Below are 20,308 nucleotides of genomic sequence, written 5' to 3'. Positions count from 1 at the left end.
GCTGAGGCCGGGGGTGGCCACGTTGCTGCCGAGACCGGCTCCACCTCCACGCTGGGGCGCCCACTGCAGCGTGGTGGGCGCTGGGGTCCCACAGGTGAGGAGACTCTGACTTTCTCGGCTCAGGGGGCTGAGAAGCTTCCGTGGTGTCACCGTGTGCTGTGACCAGCAAGTTCACCTGGCGGGTCCTGCAGACAGAGCTGCCCCCGCCTGGGCGGCAGATGAGGCCGGCCCGTCCCACGCTGCCGAGCCCAGGGTGGCCTCCCTCCTCGTCCTCAAAACTGAACCTGTGGGCTCCGCTTCTCTCTCTGCCCCAGGCAGCCACCGTGACGTCAGGGACCTGACCCTGCAGCGGCGAGTGCCGGGAAGGGAACGTGGTCGACCGTGCGGACGGCGCCTGGCCGGCAGGCCGACCAAAGGCAAAGCAGCCAGGAACCCATCACTGGCTCCCCTTTCTTCTCCCTGCCCTGGTAGCTGCGGCTCAATCCTAGCTGCAGAAGTGTCTGGAGATGAGAAGGGTCACACGCACAAGTTCCTACAGCAGCTCCCAAGCAGCAGTGATGAAGGAAACGAAAACAAACGGCTGCTAGAAGACGGCTAAGAGGCCTGAGTACCTGCCACAGGTTCCTTAAAACAGGGTCATGGGAAATCGTTGCCTTTCCAGTTTAAATTTTCTGAATGATACAGAAACAGAACTGACTCCAGGGATAAACGCTTTTTATGCTACGAATAACGCCGGCCGCGGTGTTGGACATTAACACAAGTTTGTGTTCCGCCGCACGGCGCACCGCTGAACCACCGTGACGTTTCTGCGTTGAACGCCTGGAGAGCTCGCAAGCAGCCGCCTCCACGTGCCCAGACGGCCAGGACCCCCACTCAGACCCGAGGGTGCGACACCCCCCTGCACCCAGCCGGCCAGCGCGGGAGACACGAGGGCAGCGGGGCCGACCGTCCCTCCCCCAGGACAGGGCAGCTGCACACACTCAGCCCACAGCAAGCCAGGGATGGCATTTTGCAAGAAGTGCACCTATGATAATTTCCTTGGTTTTAGGGCCAGGGTGGTCCGCCTGACGCACAGCGGCGTCCTGGACGGGGTCTGGGGGCCTGGGAGCTGGGCGTGGGGCTGACCGTTCTGGGAGTCGCGGGAAGGGCCACAGGCACTCCCGTCCTCACCCCAGAAGGCCACTTGCCCGCGTCCGCCAGGATCTGCCGAACAGTCCACCCAATTACACCCACGTGACTTCCCCGCAGGAGGCCCTTCTGGAGAACCCCAGGCCCTGGGGGAGGAGCCCTGCTAGCGACCGCAGCCCCGAGCGCTGACCTCACCGCGAGCCGCGGGCCGAGTGGAGCTCACGGTGGGGGCGCAGTCAATGAAAGGCGCTGTCACGGGAGCGCCTGTGTCAGCACCGGGCAGCCCTTCCTGCCTTTGTTGTCATTGTCAACTGTTCGCCCAGAACAACAACATGTCATAAAGACCCTTTCACGTCCTCTCCCAGGCTGCTCCCTGGCAGGGGAGAGGGCGCGGCGGCCACTTGCGCTCACACCGGGGAGGGCGCGACTCGCTTCTCCAGCAGGAAGCGGCTGGGGCCCTTCTCAGGCCTGCGCAGCGGTGTCCTGGCACCCTCTGCCCCCCGCGGTGTCCCGGCCCCCTCTGCCCCCGCGGTGTCCCGGCCCCCTCTGCCCCCGCGGTGTCCGGCCCCCTCTGCCCCCACGGTGTCCGGCACCCTCTGTCCCCCGCGGTGTCCCGGCACCCGCTGCCCCCCGCGGTGTCCCGGCACCCTCTGCCCCCCGCGGTGTCCCGGCACCCTCTGCCCCCCGCGGTGTCCCGGCACCCTCTGCCCCCCGCGGTGTCCCGGCACCCGCTGCCCCCCGCGGTGTCCCGGCACCCTCGGCCCCCGCGGTGTCCCGGCCCCCTCTGCCCCCCGCGGTGTCCCGGCCCCCTCTGCCCCCCGCGGTGTCCCGGCCCCCTCTGCCCCCCGCGGTGTCCCGGCCCCCTCTGCCCCCCTGCACCCTGGGGCTGCTTCTGCGGGGCGGGGAAGGGGACAGAGGCAGAGCACAGACCCTGCCCCCCCCCAGGGCCCCCAGCTCGCTCCTCGCAGCTGTGTGAGGTGGCAGTGGGGACACACACCGGGGCTGGGTGGGGCTCCCTGCGTGGCAGGTGGGGGTCCGGCAGCCCACCAGGCCTGGCATGGAAGACCTGTCCTGTGCCCTGACTTCCCCATGGGTTGTGTTGACCCTAAGGACAGGCAGAAAGCAATTTTAAAATAAAAGATGAGCTTGTAAAAAAAAAGATACAGAAAAACACATTACAGATGAGGGGAACAGAACTAGTACGAATTGATCACTAGCGAATCCAAACACCGGGCTCCTCTAACAGAGCGCCAGGGACACACACTATTTTGCCTTCTTTCCTATCAAGTGGGAATAATTATTTCTGACATCAGCCCACTAGTTGGAAATACTGGCTCACATTCACTTTGTGAACACCCTGGAAGAAAATGCCCTAAATTCTGAGCCCCAAATCATCAAAGCCGTCACTACCATTCAGTACAGCGTCTGCTCTTCTGGTGGAGAGAACAGGGCCCACGTGGAAAGAACTCAAACAGAAGCCTTTTTGTAAAGGCAGTAATTTAAAAATGAGTTTTATGATTTAGATTAATCATTGTTGCTGCCACTGTCATTTTAAACCCAGACGCTAGAGCAGCAGGGAGTTGAGCAGTGCCGCACGCAGCCCCGGCAGCCTGAGACCCGTCCTCGGGCGGTGACAGCCGTGCGTGCACCCGTGCGTGGCCGGGGGAGCTGGAGCGTGGGAGGAGGTGGCCCCCGCTGACCCCGAGGCCCCCGGCGCTGCTGGGTCGTGGCGGGAGCCGTGCCGCTGGCTGTGCAGGGCCCCTCTCCACCCTGGGCCCCAGTGTGAGATGAAAAACTTGAGGACCAACGTTTGCCAACAGTGGGCCAAGGGGACAGGCCGCACACGCACCTGCGCCCGTGACATCGGGAGGTCACGCTAAGGCTTCCGCGGAGGCCCCACTCTGCGGGAGTCGGCGTGGGCCACCCCTCCCGTCCGGCTCCGGCACACGGCTGCGCTCCCAGCGCCAGGCCAGGCCCTAGGCTCCTGACACCCACTGCTCACGGCGGTGGCACGGGCAGAACCCATGTCACGCAGGCTCCTGAGGCCGGGCCAGGCTGAGGCCACAGTGGGCACAGGGGAGACCAGGGAGTCCGGCCACCAGGGCGTTCAGCTTCCGGAATCCACAGACCCACACACACGCCTGGGGCTGGCACCTGCTGTGCCCTGCCTGCCCCTCCTGCGTCCCCCCGAGAGAGTGGCCTGAGCGGCCCGTGTGCAGACGGGCAGGGAGGTGTCGGCTCAGCAAGGTGTCTGGCACCCAACCCAAGTCCCGCTTCCCCTGAAGCTGAAGGGCTGGGGCTGTCCAGGGCGATGACCAGGTATGATGTCACCGTCCTCCCCAGAGGGAAGGGGCTGGACGCCAGGGCCGTGTGCAGTCTGGGCAGGGGCCCACACGGCGGGCAGCTTGAACTCGGCCACCCGTGCTGGCACGGTGCTCCCGGGACCGTGTGCGTGACGTGCGGGGCGTACGCTGCCATCCTCTGCCCCCTCGGGGTGTCTCCTCTCCCCAGTCTCTCTCCGAGGACGGCTCCTGGGACGCCAGCGGCCCTCACGGGGCCCGCTGCCCGGCAGGCCCGTCTGGCACCTGAGCGTGTACCTGTCAGGAGTCGGCAACTGGTTTCTAAAAGCAGCCGCCGGCCTCCAAGCACGCATCCATCACTGTCACTGTCGCGGAGTGACGGACGGCAGGTGTGCGTGAAGCCGGGCCACGCGGAGACGGGCGCGCCTGGCGCTGCTGTCACTCCTTGTCACCACGGCCAGCTGAGTGCCCCAGCTGCCAGTTGCCACCACACGAGGCATAAAACACACTCGCTCAGCAGTCCCAGCGGCAGGGACGGGCCGGAGGCGACGTTATTAATTAGTGAGAGGACGCAGGGCCCTGTTGGGCAGTGACGGTAACTGTGTTTAATTTGTGCGCGTTTTAATCACGGCTTACGCAGCGCGGAGCCTGAGCACAGCGCCTTCCTCCCAGCTCCGCTCTGCCAGCGCTGCATTAATTTGCATCTGAAACATGGGACGCTGCCTGCTTGGGGACAGGGCCCCTCCAGTCCCCACACACAGAGCCCCTTTCACAGGCTGGCGCTGGGCCGGGCTCCGCCCACCGGCCCCTGCAACCTCCCTCCACAAGAGTTCCAGCAGGTCCCGCCGGCAGGGAGTGCGGCCTGGCCATTCCCAGGGGCACGCAGCCCCGCAGCAGGGCCGCAACGCCACGCTGAACCCACCGTGGCTCCCTCACCTCTCTGCATCCCGTGCATTTCACTGACCCCTGACGAGTCTTCCCAGCGGTGACAGCGGGGACATGGAGTGGGCTGCCGAGAGCCCGGAGCAACCTGGGCTGCTCCCCGGACGCCGTGGGGACCCTCCACCCGCCCAGGACCAAGGGAGGGTTTGGGGGCTGCCCTGGGGGAATCAACGATGAAACCACAGCAAGTTGTGGCTTCACACAAATAGTAAAAATCAGCCTCTACCTTTATTCTCGAGAGGACAGTCACCTGGAGAGGACAGTACCTACCCTGCCCCAGAGCACTGGCCTGCCAGCCAGCCGCCAGGCCTGCATTTCCAGAACATACCGTCTGGCAAGATGCTCTACCTGTGACAAGCACACCTTCTTCCCATCTCCACCCTGACCTCAGGCAATCGGAAAACGACCTGTGGGGTGACCCACCCCAGCCGAGGGCACAGACGTCCCCAGGAACACAGGGCTGAGGCTGGGGGTGGTCTCCGAGGAGCCGGCCTACAGGGCGCCTGTCCTGGCGTCCCGAGACGGAGAGAGCGGAGGGAAGGGAAGGGCCCGAGACCGGAGCCAGAGCCAGGCCCAGGCCAGCGCGGGGACGCCTGCGGTCGGGCGCGGCTCCCACTCTGACCCTCGCTGCTCCTGAAAGGAGGCTCAGGGGCAGAAGGCAGGTGTGTGAGGCTGCACCTTCTCCGCACGGCTGAGGAGCAAAGACACTTCCGAGCCCTCTGGGACCAAGGAGGCCCTGCCCACATCTGCACAGCCTCCTCCGAGGAGCCTGCCCAGGCTGCACCTCCCAGGCCCACAGCCTTTCTCTCGTCCCCACATAAAGTCCTGCCAAGAGCAAAGGGGGAGCCTGTCCCCCTCCCCGCCCAGCCCCTAGCACTGTCTGAGAACCCTACAGGACATGTCTCCCACCCCTGCAGGCCTTCCGCCAACACCAAAATCGCAGGGGAATGGCTGCCTCTGCCTCCAAATAATCCCTCTCCTTTAAAACGCAAAGGCTCCCAAGAAGGGCATCCAAATACGTCAGATACTCACAACAAAGTGGTTCCTCAGGGGCCTGGGACAGAACAGGAAGTCCAGCCAGGGGGAGCAGGGGAGGCCCAGGACTCAGCAGTCCCTCTTCAGGCTGGCGGGGCCTGCAGGGTGACGCCGGGCAAACCCGCCACCCCCGGCAAACCCGCCACCCCGGGCAAACCCGCCACCCCCGGCAAACCCGCCTTCCTTCCCCAAGGAAGTCCCTGTGGCAGCCCTGACTCGCATGCCACGGGGCTGCCGTGAGCAGCCGAGGACCGTGCGCTGAGGGCCCGAGGGAGCGTGGTCTTCACCTGCAGAGGCACAGCCCCCGCTGGACTGAGCAGCCCCAAGGAAACTGCACTAAAAACCACGTTTCTATTTCCCACGAGGTTTGCTTTGCTTGCACGGTAAACTGAGTGCAAATGTAATTACAAGTGTGTTTGTCAAAGGAACACCGTCTATCCACAGGTTCTAAAGAGCCACGTGGGCATAAAAATCCTCCAAAAATTAATGCGTCGATGTTAGACACGTCTGCTTATTCATTGAGCAAAAAATCAAGTTGAAAAGTATTGCTCTTCCTCAGGCTCCTTCGCAGGGGCCAGAGCAACACTGGACAGAACAGCCTCGGGTTTCTCGAGCACGAGGGCACCAGACACCAGGACCCAGCCGCTGCGGGAACAGCCCATGTCAGGAGGCGTCCAGGGTGGCCAGGTGTCCACGTGGCCACGCCTGCTCCGTGGCTGCCTCTGCTCCTGGAAACCTGCACCGCCACTGGGGGCTGGGCCTCACCCGGGTGGCGCCAACACCTGTCCACTTCCAGACAACTCCCAGAGACCTTCGCGCCAACTCTTGTCCGATTCCAGACAACTCCCAGGGACCTTCGCGCCAACTCTTGTCCGATTCCAGACAACTCCCAGGGACCTTCGCGCCAACTCTTGTCCGATTCCAGACAACTCCCAGGGACCTTTGCGCCAACTCTTGTCCACTTCCAGACAACTCCCAGAGACCGTCGCGCCAACTCTTGTCCGATTCCAGACAACTCCCAGAGACCTTCGCGCCAACTCTTGTCCGATTCCAGACAACTCCCAGAGACCTTCGCGTCAACTCTTGTCCAATTCCAGACAACTCCCAGAGACCTTCGCACCAACTCTTGTCCACTTCCAGACAACTCCCAGAGACCTTCGCGCCAACTCTTGTCCACTTCCAGACAACTCCCAGAGACCTTCGCACCAACTCTTGTCCACTTCCAGACAACTCCCAGAGACCTTCGTGCCAACTCTTGTCCGATTCCAGACAACTCCCAGGGACCTTCGCGCCAACTCTTGTCCACTTCCAGACAACTCCCAGAGACCTTTGCGCCAACTCTTGTCCGGTTCCAGACAACTCCCAGAGACCTTCGCGCCAACTCTTGTCCGATTCCAGACAACTCCCAGAGACCTTCGCGCCAACTCTTGTCCGATTCCAGACAACTCCCAGACCTTCGCACCAACACCTGTCTACTTCCAGACAGCTCCCAGAGACATTTTGCAGACTAGACGTGGATTTTTCACCACAGCCCTGGGGAACCATCACAGCGCACCCGGATTTCCTGCTGCCGCTAGTCACGTGACCGCAGTGTGTTCTGCAAATGAGGAAAGCCCCTCCGCCTGCGATGCACTCTCCCTCCCGGAGCTGAGCGCGGACCGGCGGCGCCCCAGTGCCCGGCTGCCGCAGCCGGAGCCTCCAGGACGTGCAGCCCGTGTGGCCTCTTCCGCTCCGTCACACCTCACGCTGCCCATGGGGCCACAGGAGCACGACCTTTTGCTCAGAAACAACTGCATCTGAGACCGGGGGTCACACACCAGTGACTCTCGTGAGCGTCTTCTGACCTGTGTTCTCTCCTCCCACCCAGGAAGCCCGGGCCCTCTCTTCCACGGGAATCTGCAGGGCAGACCACGCCGCGCCGCCCGTGCCTTAGGAGGGGGGCTGCCGGAGACCCCACGCCTGGCCCGCCTTGGGGCTGTGGCTCCGAGACGGACGGGGCGCGGCGCGGAGCGGGCTGGGTGGGATGCCTCCCGACACCTGCGCTTGCACTAAACCTTTTCTAGACTGCTCTGCCCAGCAGGCTGGCACTGGCCACGTGGCGTGTGCAGTTGGAGTGGAGATGACATTTACAATCTGGCTCCTCGCTGGTCGGGGTTCTTGTCAGCCAGGCATGCAAGCAGCGGTGGTGCGACGAGGACAGTCTCAAGCCCCCGAGCTGGGGCGGAGGGGAAGACGCTTCCTGTGCTGGGCCCAAGGCAGGACCCCAGGCTGCCACCTGCCCGCGTGGTCCTGAGGAGCAACCCGCCTCGGGGCCTTCAGAGACGTCCTGCGTCCCAGCTGCTGTGGCAGCCGCCTGGGGAAGCAGCGGGAGCTGCTCAGCCAGAGGGAAAGTGCCGCACAGCCTGGGCCTGTCGTCGCACCACGTCCAGACTCAGGGCAGGGCGCCCGCGTTTCCCCTTGGGGAGAAAGCGAAGCCCCCCTGCTCCAGCTGTGTCTTCCCCACCCACGCGGGCACCTCACGGCTCGGCGGCTCCGAGACTCTCGCCCGCGGGCAGCCCAGACGCTCCCTGGCGGCAGCTCTGACCCGAGTGAGGATGCGGCGGCCTTTCTCATGACATTTGTTCTGTGGGGAGGAAAGGCCACTCTGGAAGCCCCTGACCTTTCCTGGTCGCTGGCGCTCGCGCTGTCCCTCCAGGGCTCTTCGCTTCCTCCGCCGGCTGCGCCGTCAGGCCGGGGGCTCCAGGTGGGAGGAGCCATTCTGTGCACGGCGGGGCCACTGGTCCCCAAGCGACGAGTCAGAAGTGACCGTGTGCAGAATTCCAGGCCTGGGAGGTTCAGATCTGGTGACAGCGTGGCTCGTGCACCCCAGGGGCTCAGGATGAGCACAGGAGACCTCGGCGAGGGCCCGTCTCTGCAGCCCTGGGCCTCGCTCGTGTCCTGAGCCACCTCAGATGTGGGGACAGAGATTCAGTGAGGACAGACATGGTCTCCAGCTCTCGAGGGGCCAGCGTCTGCGGGACCCGTTGTCACACTGGTAGCTCCGCAGCCCTCAGGGCAGAAAGGAACCCGCAGAGTGAATAAAGGGTTTTAGGGTCCCCAGTGGAATTGGTCTGTCTGTGAAACCACACGTGCCCTGTGGCCTCCCCTGCGCAGAGGTGCCTGTGGCCTCACCACGGGCGGTGAATCGAGGTCTCTGCTAGGAGTCATGGAACATTCAGGAAAACCACCTGCACAGCCAAATGTTTACACGCACGGGTGCAGCCTCGCTCCGCGAGGTGCTGTCACCATTAAACACAGGAGATTTCACTGCACGCTCGGCCAAAGGGACGCCAGAACCAGCAACAGCCTGCTCAGCTCTGTCCACATGGAACACTCGGCCACGCAGGACGAAGGTCAGCTTGAGACGGTGCTTGTGGCTGACGCTGCTGTGGGGAAGTCGACGCGGCCACTGACTGCCACCTCCCCGTGCTCCACCACAGCTGCGCCCTCCCGGTACAGGGTCACACGTTCACGTTTCGGCCTCTACCCTTGCCCGGGTCACACGAGAGCCAGGCGGGGACAGCCTGCAGGTGCGAGCGCCCTCGGCCTCGAGGTTCCAGCGCCCCCGTGCCGGGGCCTCCCCACAGAGGAGAGCCAGCCCTCGTGTCCCTGCCACAGGCCCTGCTCCCCACTCTGTGACCCCGTCACACGAATCTGGCCCTGGGGCCAAGCTGCCGGCCCCGGCTGTGGTCTGCGGCTGCACCGTCACCCGAGGCCCGTGCGCACACCCCGGCGCCACACACGAGCTCTGAGCTCCCAAAGGTCACCAGACGACCGCGACTCAACACGTCCAACAGAGGCACCGGTCTGCACGGGGTCACAAACGAGCGTTCACAGGCCTCGCGCGTTCGATGGGGAAACACTGAAACGCAGCCGGACGACAGCAGCTCGGCAGGCCGTCAGCCCCGCGGGCGCGAGGGGCCGGCTGGGGCGTCGGAGCCTGCGGGCACCACCGCGCGGCCTGACGCAGCGGCTCCAGCTCACCTGGGACTCCAGCCAAGACCCCTCTGCTGACAGTAAAAGATGTTTATTTATCTGAGTTTTTGCCCTAAGAAACATGACCAGGGAGGCTGAGGACAGCGGAGCCGCCTGTGCGGGACGTCCCTCCTCCCACCCTTCTCCGCGCGGGCTGCGGCGCACGGCCGGCCGAGCGGGAACCGCACCTACCTCCACCACAGACTTGGCGTCCAGCCGGAAGTTGAAGTCGCCGAACACGAAGTAGGACGCTTTCTCGAACCGCTGATCGATGATTCTGGGGAGAGAGGGAGACCGAGGTCATGGTGTGCAGATGCTCTCCGCCCACACGGCCACAGCGTGTCCGCCACGCACCCGCCACGCACCCGCCACACACCCGCCATCTCCCACCGCAGGAAACCACGAGATTGCTGCTTTGTGGCCCCAGAACTTAGCACAGAGACCATCACCGACGCACGGCCACCACACAGCGCTCAGCTCTCTCCAACATGGACACACGTGTGCTGCCCGAGGCGCGGAGGGCGAGGCGTGGCCCAGTCTCCCGTGTCCTCACCCTGGGCCACGGCAGGGACCCACGGTGGGAGCCGTGGCCCTGCGGAGGACAGAGGGCCGGGCGGGGCGCCCGTGAGCAAACGCGGAGCAGCCGACGGGCGTGTCCAGTGAGGCAGGAGGCACCGCACATGCCAAGGCCAGCGCTGCCCGGGCCGCACCATGTGTCCACAGGCTCTGCCTTGTCCTGGCACCCACCTGGACGTTGCAAAGTCGCAAAGTAGTGGCGGCTGCACACATATGTGCATGTGTGTGTGTGTGCATGTTCTAGCTATGAACTGCTGAAAGTATTCCTCAAAAACATTTTCTACGTATTTAACTCAATCACAACCCATTCCATAAAGATTTTCCCCCCAAACACCCACACGGCGACTGTCCACGAGGGACCCCGTGCAGCGGTTTCCCTGGCAGACACGGCCGTCGTGGAGACCGGCAGGCCTCCCTCGCTCCCCCAAACCCCGCTGGCCCCAGCCCGCGGCAACACGGCTGACGAGCGCCCGGCTTCCAGGCAGAGTGAGGTGCCAGGTACTTCAAACCTGCAGGCAGGACGCAACCATCGGCAACACGGAACCTGCTCACGAGGCCATCGGGGGCCGGAAACGTGACCTGTGGGAAGTTCCTGCTGCCAGAGCCCGTCCCCCGCCAGCCCCGCCTCCCTGGCGCCGTCTGCCGTGACGCGGCCTGGGTGGCTCTCGGGGCAGGCAGCTCCCAGGGCGCCTTCCCCAGCACTGATTTAGGATGGACTGTGCTTCTTGGTTCTGTTTTTAATGCTATTGCCCAGGCAAAAGCCAGGAAATCTCTCAATTAGATGAACTCCCAAACTTCTACTGAGCAATCAAGGAGCCCCAATGCGCCAGCTGCTCAGCCTTGCGATTCCGGCTCCGGACACCTACGCGCTGCTGTCCGAGAGCTGGTGAGCACCAGCCCTGGGGCGGGCACTGTGCTTGGGCACCGCAACTGCCCATAGCTGGGGACAGGGTGCCAGGTGCAGCCCGCGCTCACGGCGCGGCCTCTTCCAACCCGACTCCCTGGCTCGAGATCAGGGGCTGACGGACGAGCAGGTTTCTGCAGCCTGTTCCGAGCGTCCCCTACGGCGGCTTCTAAGGCACAGCGCCCTGAGGAACGAAGCTGCCACAGCCACTGTCCCACTCTGCACCTTCCGGAAGCTTCTGGGCTGGGGGAAGGGAGGCTGGAGCAGCTGGCAGTCCACACCGTTGCGACAGAGTGGGCTCATTTCTGCCTTGTGTCCCCGCAGCTGCGGTGAGGCCGAGGCTCCTACGCGGGGCTGAATCCGCACTTCCCGCGCGCTCACTGGCTCACGGCCTCTTCCGGGGGGCTCTCCAGCCGCGTCCCTGCACGTTCTGGAAGGAAACCCCTCAGGGCTGCTGTCAGACGGTCCGTCCTCCCGTCACACCCGCCCGGCGCCCACAGCCCCCTCCTCCCTTACCCGCACGGGGGAGTTTTTAGGGTTATCCGTTAATCCGTCTGGAATTACAGTGTGGAGCAGGGATCTACGTTTTATTGATTTCCCAGGTGGACGGTCGATTGATCCGCACCATGTATTAAATGTTCAACCCTCCTCCCACCAAGTTGGTGACATGACACCAGAGTCCCAACGGCAGGTCTCGTCGAGACCGTCTGTCCTTTCTGCAGGCCTTTGTTTCGATGAATGTGACTTTTCATAGGGAAGCCCTTCTTGTTGACAATTCTTTTAAACATAGTTTCGGCTATTTTCAAATTCCCTTTGCAAATTAATTACCATATCTTCTTGCCAAATCCCACAAAAAATCTTTTTCTTTTTTAATTGAAGGAAATTTCAATTTTAACATTAATTTAACTTCAACATTAATTTGAAGAGAAGAGACATGTTTGAAAAAACTGTTACTACTAATGCAGATGGCCAGTAACCTCACTAACTTGTGTTAAAACTAAGCCTTTCTGCAGAGGAAGGGTGGCCGGGGTGGGGTCCTTGCCTGTTCGGGACCCCCCCGGCCTCCTCCTAATTTCTCACCCCCTCACTCAGGGCCTCGCGGTGGGGGGACAGGGCCCTGCCCCCAGGCAGCTCACGGCCTTTCAGCAGAACGCATCAAAACTACCTTTAGAAAATATTTATTATCTACTGTTAGACGTCTTTAGAAGAAAAACAAAACCTGCAGAAAACACGTGTTGGCTCCTTGAAAGATCGTACAAGTCCCGACAAGACACTTGCTTCAGGGGCTTTGAGATCTTCTATCTGACGCACACTGGGGTCTCGGTCCTAGGGGGCTTCTATCTGACGAGGATCGGGGGGGTCAGTCCTAGGGGGCTTCTATCTGATGAGGATCGGGGGTCTCGGTCCGAGGGGGCTTCTATCTGACGAGGATCAGGGGTCTCGGTCCGAGGGGGCTTCTATCTGATGAGGATCGGGGGTCTCGGTCCGAGGGGGCTTCTATCTGACGAGGATCAGGGGTCTCGGTCCGAGGGGGCTTCTATCTGATGAGGATCGGGGGTCTCGGTCCGAGGGGGCTTCTATCTGACGAGGATCGGGGGTCTCGGTCCGAGGGGGCTTCTATCTGATGAGGATCGGGGGTCTCGGTCCGAGGGGGCTTCTATCTGACGAGGATCGGGGGTCTCGGTCTGAGGGGGCTTCTATCTGACGAGGATCGGGGGTCTCGGTCCTAGGGGGCTTCTATCTGACGAGGATTGGGGGGGGTCAGTCCTAGGGGGCTTCTATCTGACGAGGATCAGGGGTCTCGGTCCTAGGGGGCTTCTACCTGACGAGGATCAGGGGGGTCAGTCCTAGTGGGCTTCTACCTGACGAGGATTGGGAGTCTCAGTCCTAAGGGGCTTCTATCTGACGAGGATTGGGGGTCTCGGTCCTAGGGGGCTTCTATCTGACGAGGATTGGGGGTCTCGGTCCTAGGGGGCTTCTACCTGACGAGGATTGGGGGTCTCGGTCCTAGCGGGCTTCTATCTGACGAGGATAGGGGGGTCAGTCCTAGCGGGCTTCTATCTGACGAGGATTGGGGGTCTCGGTCCTTTGTGGTCCATCTCATGGAGATTGGGGTCCGGGCCACGCGCACCACAGCCCCAGTGGGGAAGGGAAGACGGTGATGCGCTTTGCTTTTACGAGGTGCTCCGGCTCCACCAGCTGAGGGTGACGCCCTTCAGTGTCCCCAACTCCAGAGGTGCTGCCTGAGCCACCCCAGGACCACAGGCACCGGGGAACGGGGTCACTGTGTCCCATTGCTCTTTTTAGAAAACCACGACGGGTACCATTCACGGCTCAGTATCCTGCCTGATTTCTGGCAGGGAAGTGACGTCCGCTTGTGGGAGAGCCCCACCCTGCAGAGGGCACAGCCAGCCACTGCCGCCGAGGACACCGCACGGGTGTCCCGAGGGGGCTTGGTGCCCCACAGAGACAGACGGGACCCCCGTGGAAACGCGCCCTGCCTGTTGAGCCCCGATGGCAGCGGCTCTGTCCCCCGCGGCGCTCACCGGCTGCCCTCCCGCCTGGGCGCAGCATCTCGCTGGCTGTGGCCTTCACCCTCCCCTCGCCCTGGGCTCCCCACGCAGCGCACGGACCTGTCCACTCAGCCCAGCTGCGGCCCCGATCCCGGGGCTTTGCCTCTGGAGCCTCGGCAGCGAGACACCTGTGGGTGGCTGAGGGGCCAAGGGCCACGTGCGTCCGCACGCCGGGGGCAGCGGGGGCTCAGGCCAGGCCCCGGGACCCTCTGTGAGCTCCCTCCTCACCTCCCCTGCGCAGCCCCAGGGCAGCTCCACGGAGACCGTGCGGGGCGGGGCGGGCGGGGGCGTTGCTCTGCTCACACGACTGTCCTGCAACAGCCAGGCCAGACCCAGAGGAACGCGGGGACGGGGACACCGCCAGTCTGGGGTCGTGGGCGAGGTGCGGGTCGGAGAGGTCAGTTGGCATCACACGCCTCTTCCTGGCCAGAGCACTCGGCCTAACTCTGCTCTGTTTTCTTTTCTTTCTTTTTACTTTTTACAGAAAAGCCAAACCACAGCGAACCCCAGCCTGACCTCGCGCTGAGCGGGCAGGAGAGCCGCCAACTCCCGGGCGGGGACCTTGACCCGCCAAGACAGCTGCAGGCTCCAGGCTTTCCCGACCTGTCGACGTCCGCGTGTCAGGAACAGGGGGCCCCTACGCCCACAAAAGTTCAGCGTAGAAAGTGCTGAGAACGTCTGGACTAGCAGACGAAGCCCACCGCTGTCCTCTCAGCGTCACTCAGGCTTCACGTGACACCAGTGAGCGCGAAGGTGAACCTAACCATGCCACAAGCGACCGCAGACACGTGTCAAAAGCCGTGCGTCACATACGTGGGGCGTGTGCACATATCACACACATAAAGCCAACCATCACCCGGAATTCCCTCTGGGTGGGCACGCGGGCCGGGGCCGACCAGCGAGGGTCCGCTGTAGGCAGGGAGGGCGTGAACACGGCTCAGCAAGTCTTAACTGTTCCTTGAGCCAAACACATTTAGGTTAAAGCTCCGTTTTGAAGAATTCACCCATTGCAGCAGGACACGCGACTCCAGGCCCAAGCTCCGGGCCGGACAAAGGGACGCGCGTCACGTTTCTGCCGTCGGAGGGTCCGAGGCCGTGTGGAGCCACTGCGAGTCGCTGCCTCGTTCCCGGCCCACAGGAGCCCAAAGCACGTGGATCCGAGTGCGACACCTGGCAAGGCGCTTGCGGGACGGCACGGCAGGTTCCCACGTGCCAGCGACTCTGCGTGATCACACGTGACGGGCGGATCCTGGGGGACAGCAAGCTCGGCTGTTGTGACTCCCCAGGGACGGACACGAATGGCAAGGAGATGCACACGGTGACACGTTAAGGGAGAATCACTGAAGCAAGTGACCATTTGGCCAATTAAACGCAAATTCCATTCCTTTCTTAAAAACTAACAGATTTCAGCTTTTTGTTTTGTTTTCTAGAAACAGGGTCTTGCTCTGTCACCCAGGCTGGAGTGCGGTGGCGTCACTGTAGCTCACCGCAGCCTCGGACTCCTGGGCTCAAGCGTCCTCCCGCCTCGGCCGCCCACAGTGCTGGGATGAGAGGTGTGAGCCGCTGTGCCCAGCCCTGCATTTCCGTTTTAACATCTGACTGAACAAACTTTAAAAAGTTTCAGAGTTTAGAGAGAGAGGGACAGGGAGAGAAGGCTACTCCTGGGCCTTTCCTCGCTCTACGGGGGTCTGGGCTGCTACCCCTCGCAGGGACGGCCGCTGCCCAGGCCCCGCCAGCGCTCCTCCAGAGAAAGCCACCGGGTGACACGCCAGGGGGGCTGTGATGAACTGGTGACGCGCTTTCGCCGGTGTGTCCAGCATCCCGCCAGACCATCATTGAAAACCTAAACGTTATCATGCTTTCCCTGCCCTGCTCTTCCTGAGTAAGAGCCTGAGCCAATTAATAACACGAGCCGCCGCGAAAGGTCGCGAGGCAAGATGAAGGGGCTGTCACGGGCCCAAGCAATCACCTGAGTGCCCGGCTTGCTGCCCTCACGGAGCTCACTTTTAATTTCAATATAGTGCCATTTGGAGCCGGGGAAAAAGGAGTTGTTTTAAAATTAATTACCTTGTCAGTGGCTATTATGATTAAAACGTAGGCCCACATCAATATCATGTGCCTAATTCAGAAAGAGAATTACAAGAAGAGCCATAAAATCAATTTTTTAGGCCTTGAAAATGGTGTCTGTGCTTTGACAGGCAGCGTCCTCACGTGACAGAGCCGGGCGCGGGGCCTCCTCCCTCACACGGGCACGGCCAGGGTGCCCGGGACCCCGCGGGTTGGAATGGAGACTTGGGGACAGGGCCACAGATGCAGAAATGACAATCCCAATGGCGGCGCTTCCCTGCCGTGGCAGCGGGAACGCAGAGCGGGGCTGCCTGTGCCTCGGAGCCCTGGGAGGGTCTCGGCAGACAGGGCAGGAGCCGGGGGGCAACTGGGCAGCCCGCTGGGCCGCAGGGGCGGCAGACGTGGCCGGGACCACGTCTGTGCTGCGCGTGAGGAGCTGACGTGGTCTGGCCTGTGAACAGGCCGGGAGATTCAGCCACAGACGGCCAGCGATTCTGACACGTGGAAAAGATGGGTTTTCTCTCTCTCCTTTTTTATTTTTTAGCCATTGAAAGCTATGCTACAATCTTCAGCCCTGTACTTTCAATTATTTGTTGATTTCTTTTTTTTTTTTTTTTTTGTTGAGACAGAGTCTCACTCTGTTGCCCAGGCTAGAGTGAGTGCCGTGGCGTCAGCTTAGCTCACAGCAACCTCAGACTCCTCGGCTTAAGCGATCCTCCTGCCTCAGCCTCCCAAGTAGCTGGGACTACAGGCATGCACCACCATGCCCGGCTAATTTTTTCTATATAGATTTTTAGTTGTCCATATAATGTCTTTCTATTTTTAGTAGAGACGAGGTCTCGCTCAGGCTGGTCTCGAACTCCTGACCTTGAGCAATCCACCCGCCTCGGCCTCCCAGAGTGCTAGGATTACAGGCGTGAGCCACCGCGCCCGGCCTATTTGTTGATTTCAAAATATTAAGGGGGTACAAAAGCTTTTGTCACATAGATGCCTTTTACAACGCGTAAGTGGGGGCTTAGTGTGCCCATCACCAGGACCGTGTTCACTGCACACACAGGCAGGTGTTTGCCCCTCGCCCCCTCCCACCCCCTCCTTCTTGGATTCCAATGTCCTTTACGTCTCTTTGTGCCCACGTGTGCCCATCCTGCAGCTCCCAATTATTAGTGAGAACACGTGGTGTTTGTTTCCCATTCCTGAGACACTTCACTTAGGCTAATGGTCTCCAGTTCTACCCAAGTTGCTGCAAAGACATTATTTCTTTCCTTTTCATGGCTGAGTAGTACTCTGTGGTGTACACACATCACATTTTCTTCACCCACTCATGAACTGACGGGCACTTAGGTTGATTCCACATCTTTGTGATTGTGAATTGTGCTGCAATAAACATCTGAGTACAGATTTTTTTTTTTATAAGATAACTTCTTTTCCTTTGGGTAGATACCCAGTAGTGGGATTGCTGGATCGAATGCTATGTCTACATTTATTTCTTTGAGGACTCTCCATGCTGTTTTCCATAGAGCCTGTACTAATTTGCAATCCCACCAACAGCATATAAGTGTTATTTTCTCTCTGCATCCACGCCAGCACCTACTGTTTTTTGACTTTTTGATAATGGCCATTCTGACAGGTGATATCTCATTGTGGTTTTAATTTGCATTTCCACAAAGATGAGTGATGTTGAGCATATTTTCATATGTTTGTTGGCTGCATGTCTATTTTCTTTTGAAAAACTGCTGTTCATGTCTTTTGCCCACTTTTTAATGGGATTTTCTGGGGGTTTTTGCTGATCTGTTTGAGTTCTCTGTAGGTTCCAGTTACTAGCCCTTTACTGGACGCATAGCTTGCAAATATTTTCTCCCATTCTGTAGGTTGTCTCCTTGCTCTGTTGATTGTTTCCTTTGCTGTACAGAAAGCCTTTTAATTTAATCAAGTCCCATTTATTTAGTTCTGTTGCTGTTATATCTGCCTTTGGGATCTTAGTCATAAATTCTTTGCCCAGGCCGATGTCTAGAAGAGTTTTCCTATGTTTTCTTCTAGAATTTTTATGGTTTCATGACTTACATTTAAGCTCGTAATTAATCTTGAATTAATTTTGTATAGGGCGAGAGGCAGGGTCCCGTTCCATTCTTCTGCATGTGGCCGTCCCGCTTTCCCAGCACCATTATGGAATAGGGCTTCCTTTCCGCAGAGTGCTGCTGTGTGCTTTGCCGAAGACCAGCTGATTGTAGGTAGATGGTTTTATTTCAGGTTCTCTATTCTGTTCCATTGGTCTATGTGTCTCCTTTTATGCCAGTAGCATGCTGTTTGGTTACTATAGCCTTGCAGTGTACTTTGAAGTCTGGTAATGTGATGCTTCCCGATTGGTTCTTTCTGCTTAGGATTGCTTGGTTCCAAATGAAGTGTAGAATTATTTTTTCTAGGTCTGTGAAACATGACATTGGTATTTTGACAGGGATTGCATTGAATCTGTAAATCACTTTGGGCAGTATGAACATTTTCACAATGTTTATTCGACCAACCCATGAGCATGATATGTTTTTCCACTTGTTTGTGTCATCCTGTGATTTCTTTCCTCAGTGTTTCATAGTTCTCTTTGTAGAGATCTTTCACGTCCTTGGCTAAGTATATTCCTAGGTATTTTACTTTCTTTGTAGCTATTATGAGTGGTATTGAGTCTTTGATTTGACTCTCAGCTTGATTGCTATTAGTGTATAAAAATACTACTGATTTGCGTACATTGATTTTGTAACCTGAGACTTTGCTGAGTTTATTTATCAATTCAGGAGTCTTTTGGTGGAATCTTTGGAATTTTCTAGATACAAGATCATATTGTCAGTGAAAAGTGATAATTTGACCTCCTCTTTCCCAATTTGGATGCCCTTTATTTCTTTCTCTTGTCTGATTGCTCTAGCTAGGACATCCAGCTCTATGTTGAATAGAAGTGGTGACAATGGGCATCCTTGTCTTGGTCCAGTTCTTAGGATGAATGCTTTCAACTTTTCCCCATTCAGTATGATGTTGGCTGTGGGTCTGTGATATATGGCTTTTATTATTTTGAGGTATGTTCCCTTTATGCCTAGTTTGTTAAGGGGTTTTTATCATGAAAGGTGCTGGATTTTGTTGAATGCTTTTTCTGCATTTATTGAGGTGATCCTATGGTCTTTGTTTTTGCTTCTGTTTATGTGGTGAGTCATGTTTATTGATGTGTGTATGTTGAAGCACTGTTCTTTTAAAGGCATAGTTTGTGCATGATTGGGAATTGACTAAAGTCAGGTTCTCAGCAATGGTAGAGATTATGTGCTTTGGTCAAACAATTTTAAATAGCAATAATATCAACAATATAAATTACTAAAACTACCCAACATATTTTAGAGTTATTTAATCACTTAAAAGTTTCTCTTAAAATATAATATCTAACTGAATGCTTCATTGTAGATGTATTTAAGCCATTTTAAATAAACTTGCCTCCCCCAAATAAATACACCAACCAGTTGATTTTCACCTTCCTAGAAACCGACAGACTATTTTTCATGACTTCACTTTTCATCCCACCCTGTGTGCTGCCCTCCTGAAGCCTGAGCTGCAGGGCGGAGCCCCTGACCCCACAGACCCCGTGGTGAGACGGCTTGTCTAAGGCACAGTGAGGCAGCCACCAAGGAAAGACGGTCACCTGCAAAGGCAAAAAGGCAGAATGTGCTGAAGGCACCAGGGTTAGCTTTGGGTTGGCACAGACACCTGGCACACCCTGTAGCAGCTCAGCTGGACGCCAAGTCCCAGCAACTTCCACACTCAAGGGTCTCCTTGACCGGCCTGCTGACCCCGGGCTACTGCCCTGAGACTTCCTCGAGTTCTCCACCTGTCCTCCCAGCAAGCTGCCCTCAAGTGCCGGTGGGCACGAGGGTGGGGCCCTCACCCAGGAGACTGGTGTCCTCGTAAAGCAGGAAAAGAGCCGCAGAGCACACTTTCCCTCCCTCCACCCAGCGAGAGGGCAGGGCCATCGTGGGCAGCCCGAGAAGGAGCACTCACCAGACCCGGCCAGGCCGGCACCATGACCGCGGACTCAACCCTCCAGAACCGCGAGAAACAAGCCTCTGCTGTTGTGTCCCCAGCCACGGCACCTTGTCGGGGCAGCCTGAGCTGACCAAGCCTGAGCTCGCCTGGCCTCAGCAGCCGGCCAGCAGCCTCCCCTTCCCAGCACCGGCCACCCCCTCGGAAATGTTGGCAGAGGGAGCAGGTACGGAGCACCCACTGGGGACACTCCGCTGCGGGGCACCCTCGGGCCTTCCTCTAGCAGTTACTACTCCCATGTATTCTGAACATAACACCACAATTTAAGTATGTTTTTTCCACATACTGGGAACCACCTCTCAAACTCCACTTGGGCACCACCGTAAACCACAGAAACCATGTGCAGCACAGAAGCACCTCGGCCTCTGGTGGCCGCTTCATTCCTCAGGGACCTGGCAGAAAAAACAACAGCGGAACTCAGGGGCTCAGCCGCCCCTGACACTCCAGACACGGGTGGACACATGAACCGATGCCCACCCTCACTGGTGTTGGCAAAGCACAAACTGCCCCCCGCCCCCCAGACCGGCCGGGTGTGGCCGGGTGTGGGTGAGGCTCGGGGGCTGGAGACGCCGTCCTGCCTGTCAGTGAGAAACTGAGAACCAGCCAAGGCGTGTCAAGGCAGCGGGGGCACAGGGAGGCCGGGGCCGCAGGGGAGGGCTGCGGGGAAGGGGGGCCAGCGAGCGGCACCACGCAGCAGCAGC

The 20,308-nt window shown here is 59.3% G+C and overlaps 1 protein-coding gene across 1 annotated transcript in view; it reads right to left on the bottom strand.

The window, feature by feature from the left end:
• INPP5A (inositol polyphosphate-5-phosphatase A) overlaps positions 1–20,308 on the bottom strand; it is a 170,683-nt gene that overhangs the window by 27,345 nt on the left and 123,030 nt on the right. The window contains exon 9 of the mRNA XM_069460100.1: positions 9,612–9,696. Coding sequence (XP_069316201.1) covers positions 9,612–9,696 — 85 coding nt within the window. The remainder of the gene's footprint in view (positions 1–9,611; positions 9,697–20,308) is intronic.

Source organism: Eulemur rufifrons, chromosome 28 (assembly GCF_041146395.1).
Source record: "Eulemur rufifrons isolate Redbay chromosome 28, OSU_ERuf_1, whole genome shotgun sequence".
Lineage (NCBI taxonomy): Eukaryota > Metazoa > Chordata > Mammalia > Primates > Lemuridae > Eulemur > Eulemur rufifrons.
The sequence above is the reverse complement of the archived record's forward strand: the minus strand, read 5'-3'. Positions and strand labels throughout refer to the sequence as shown.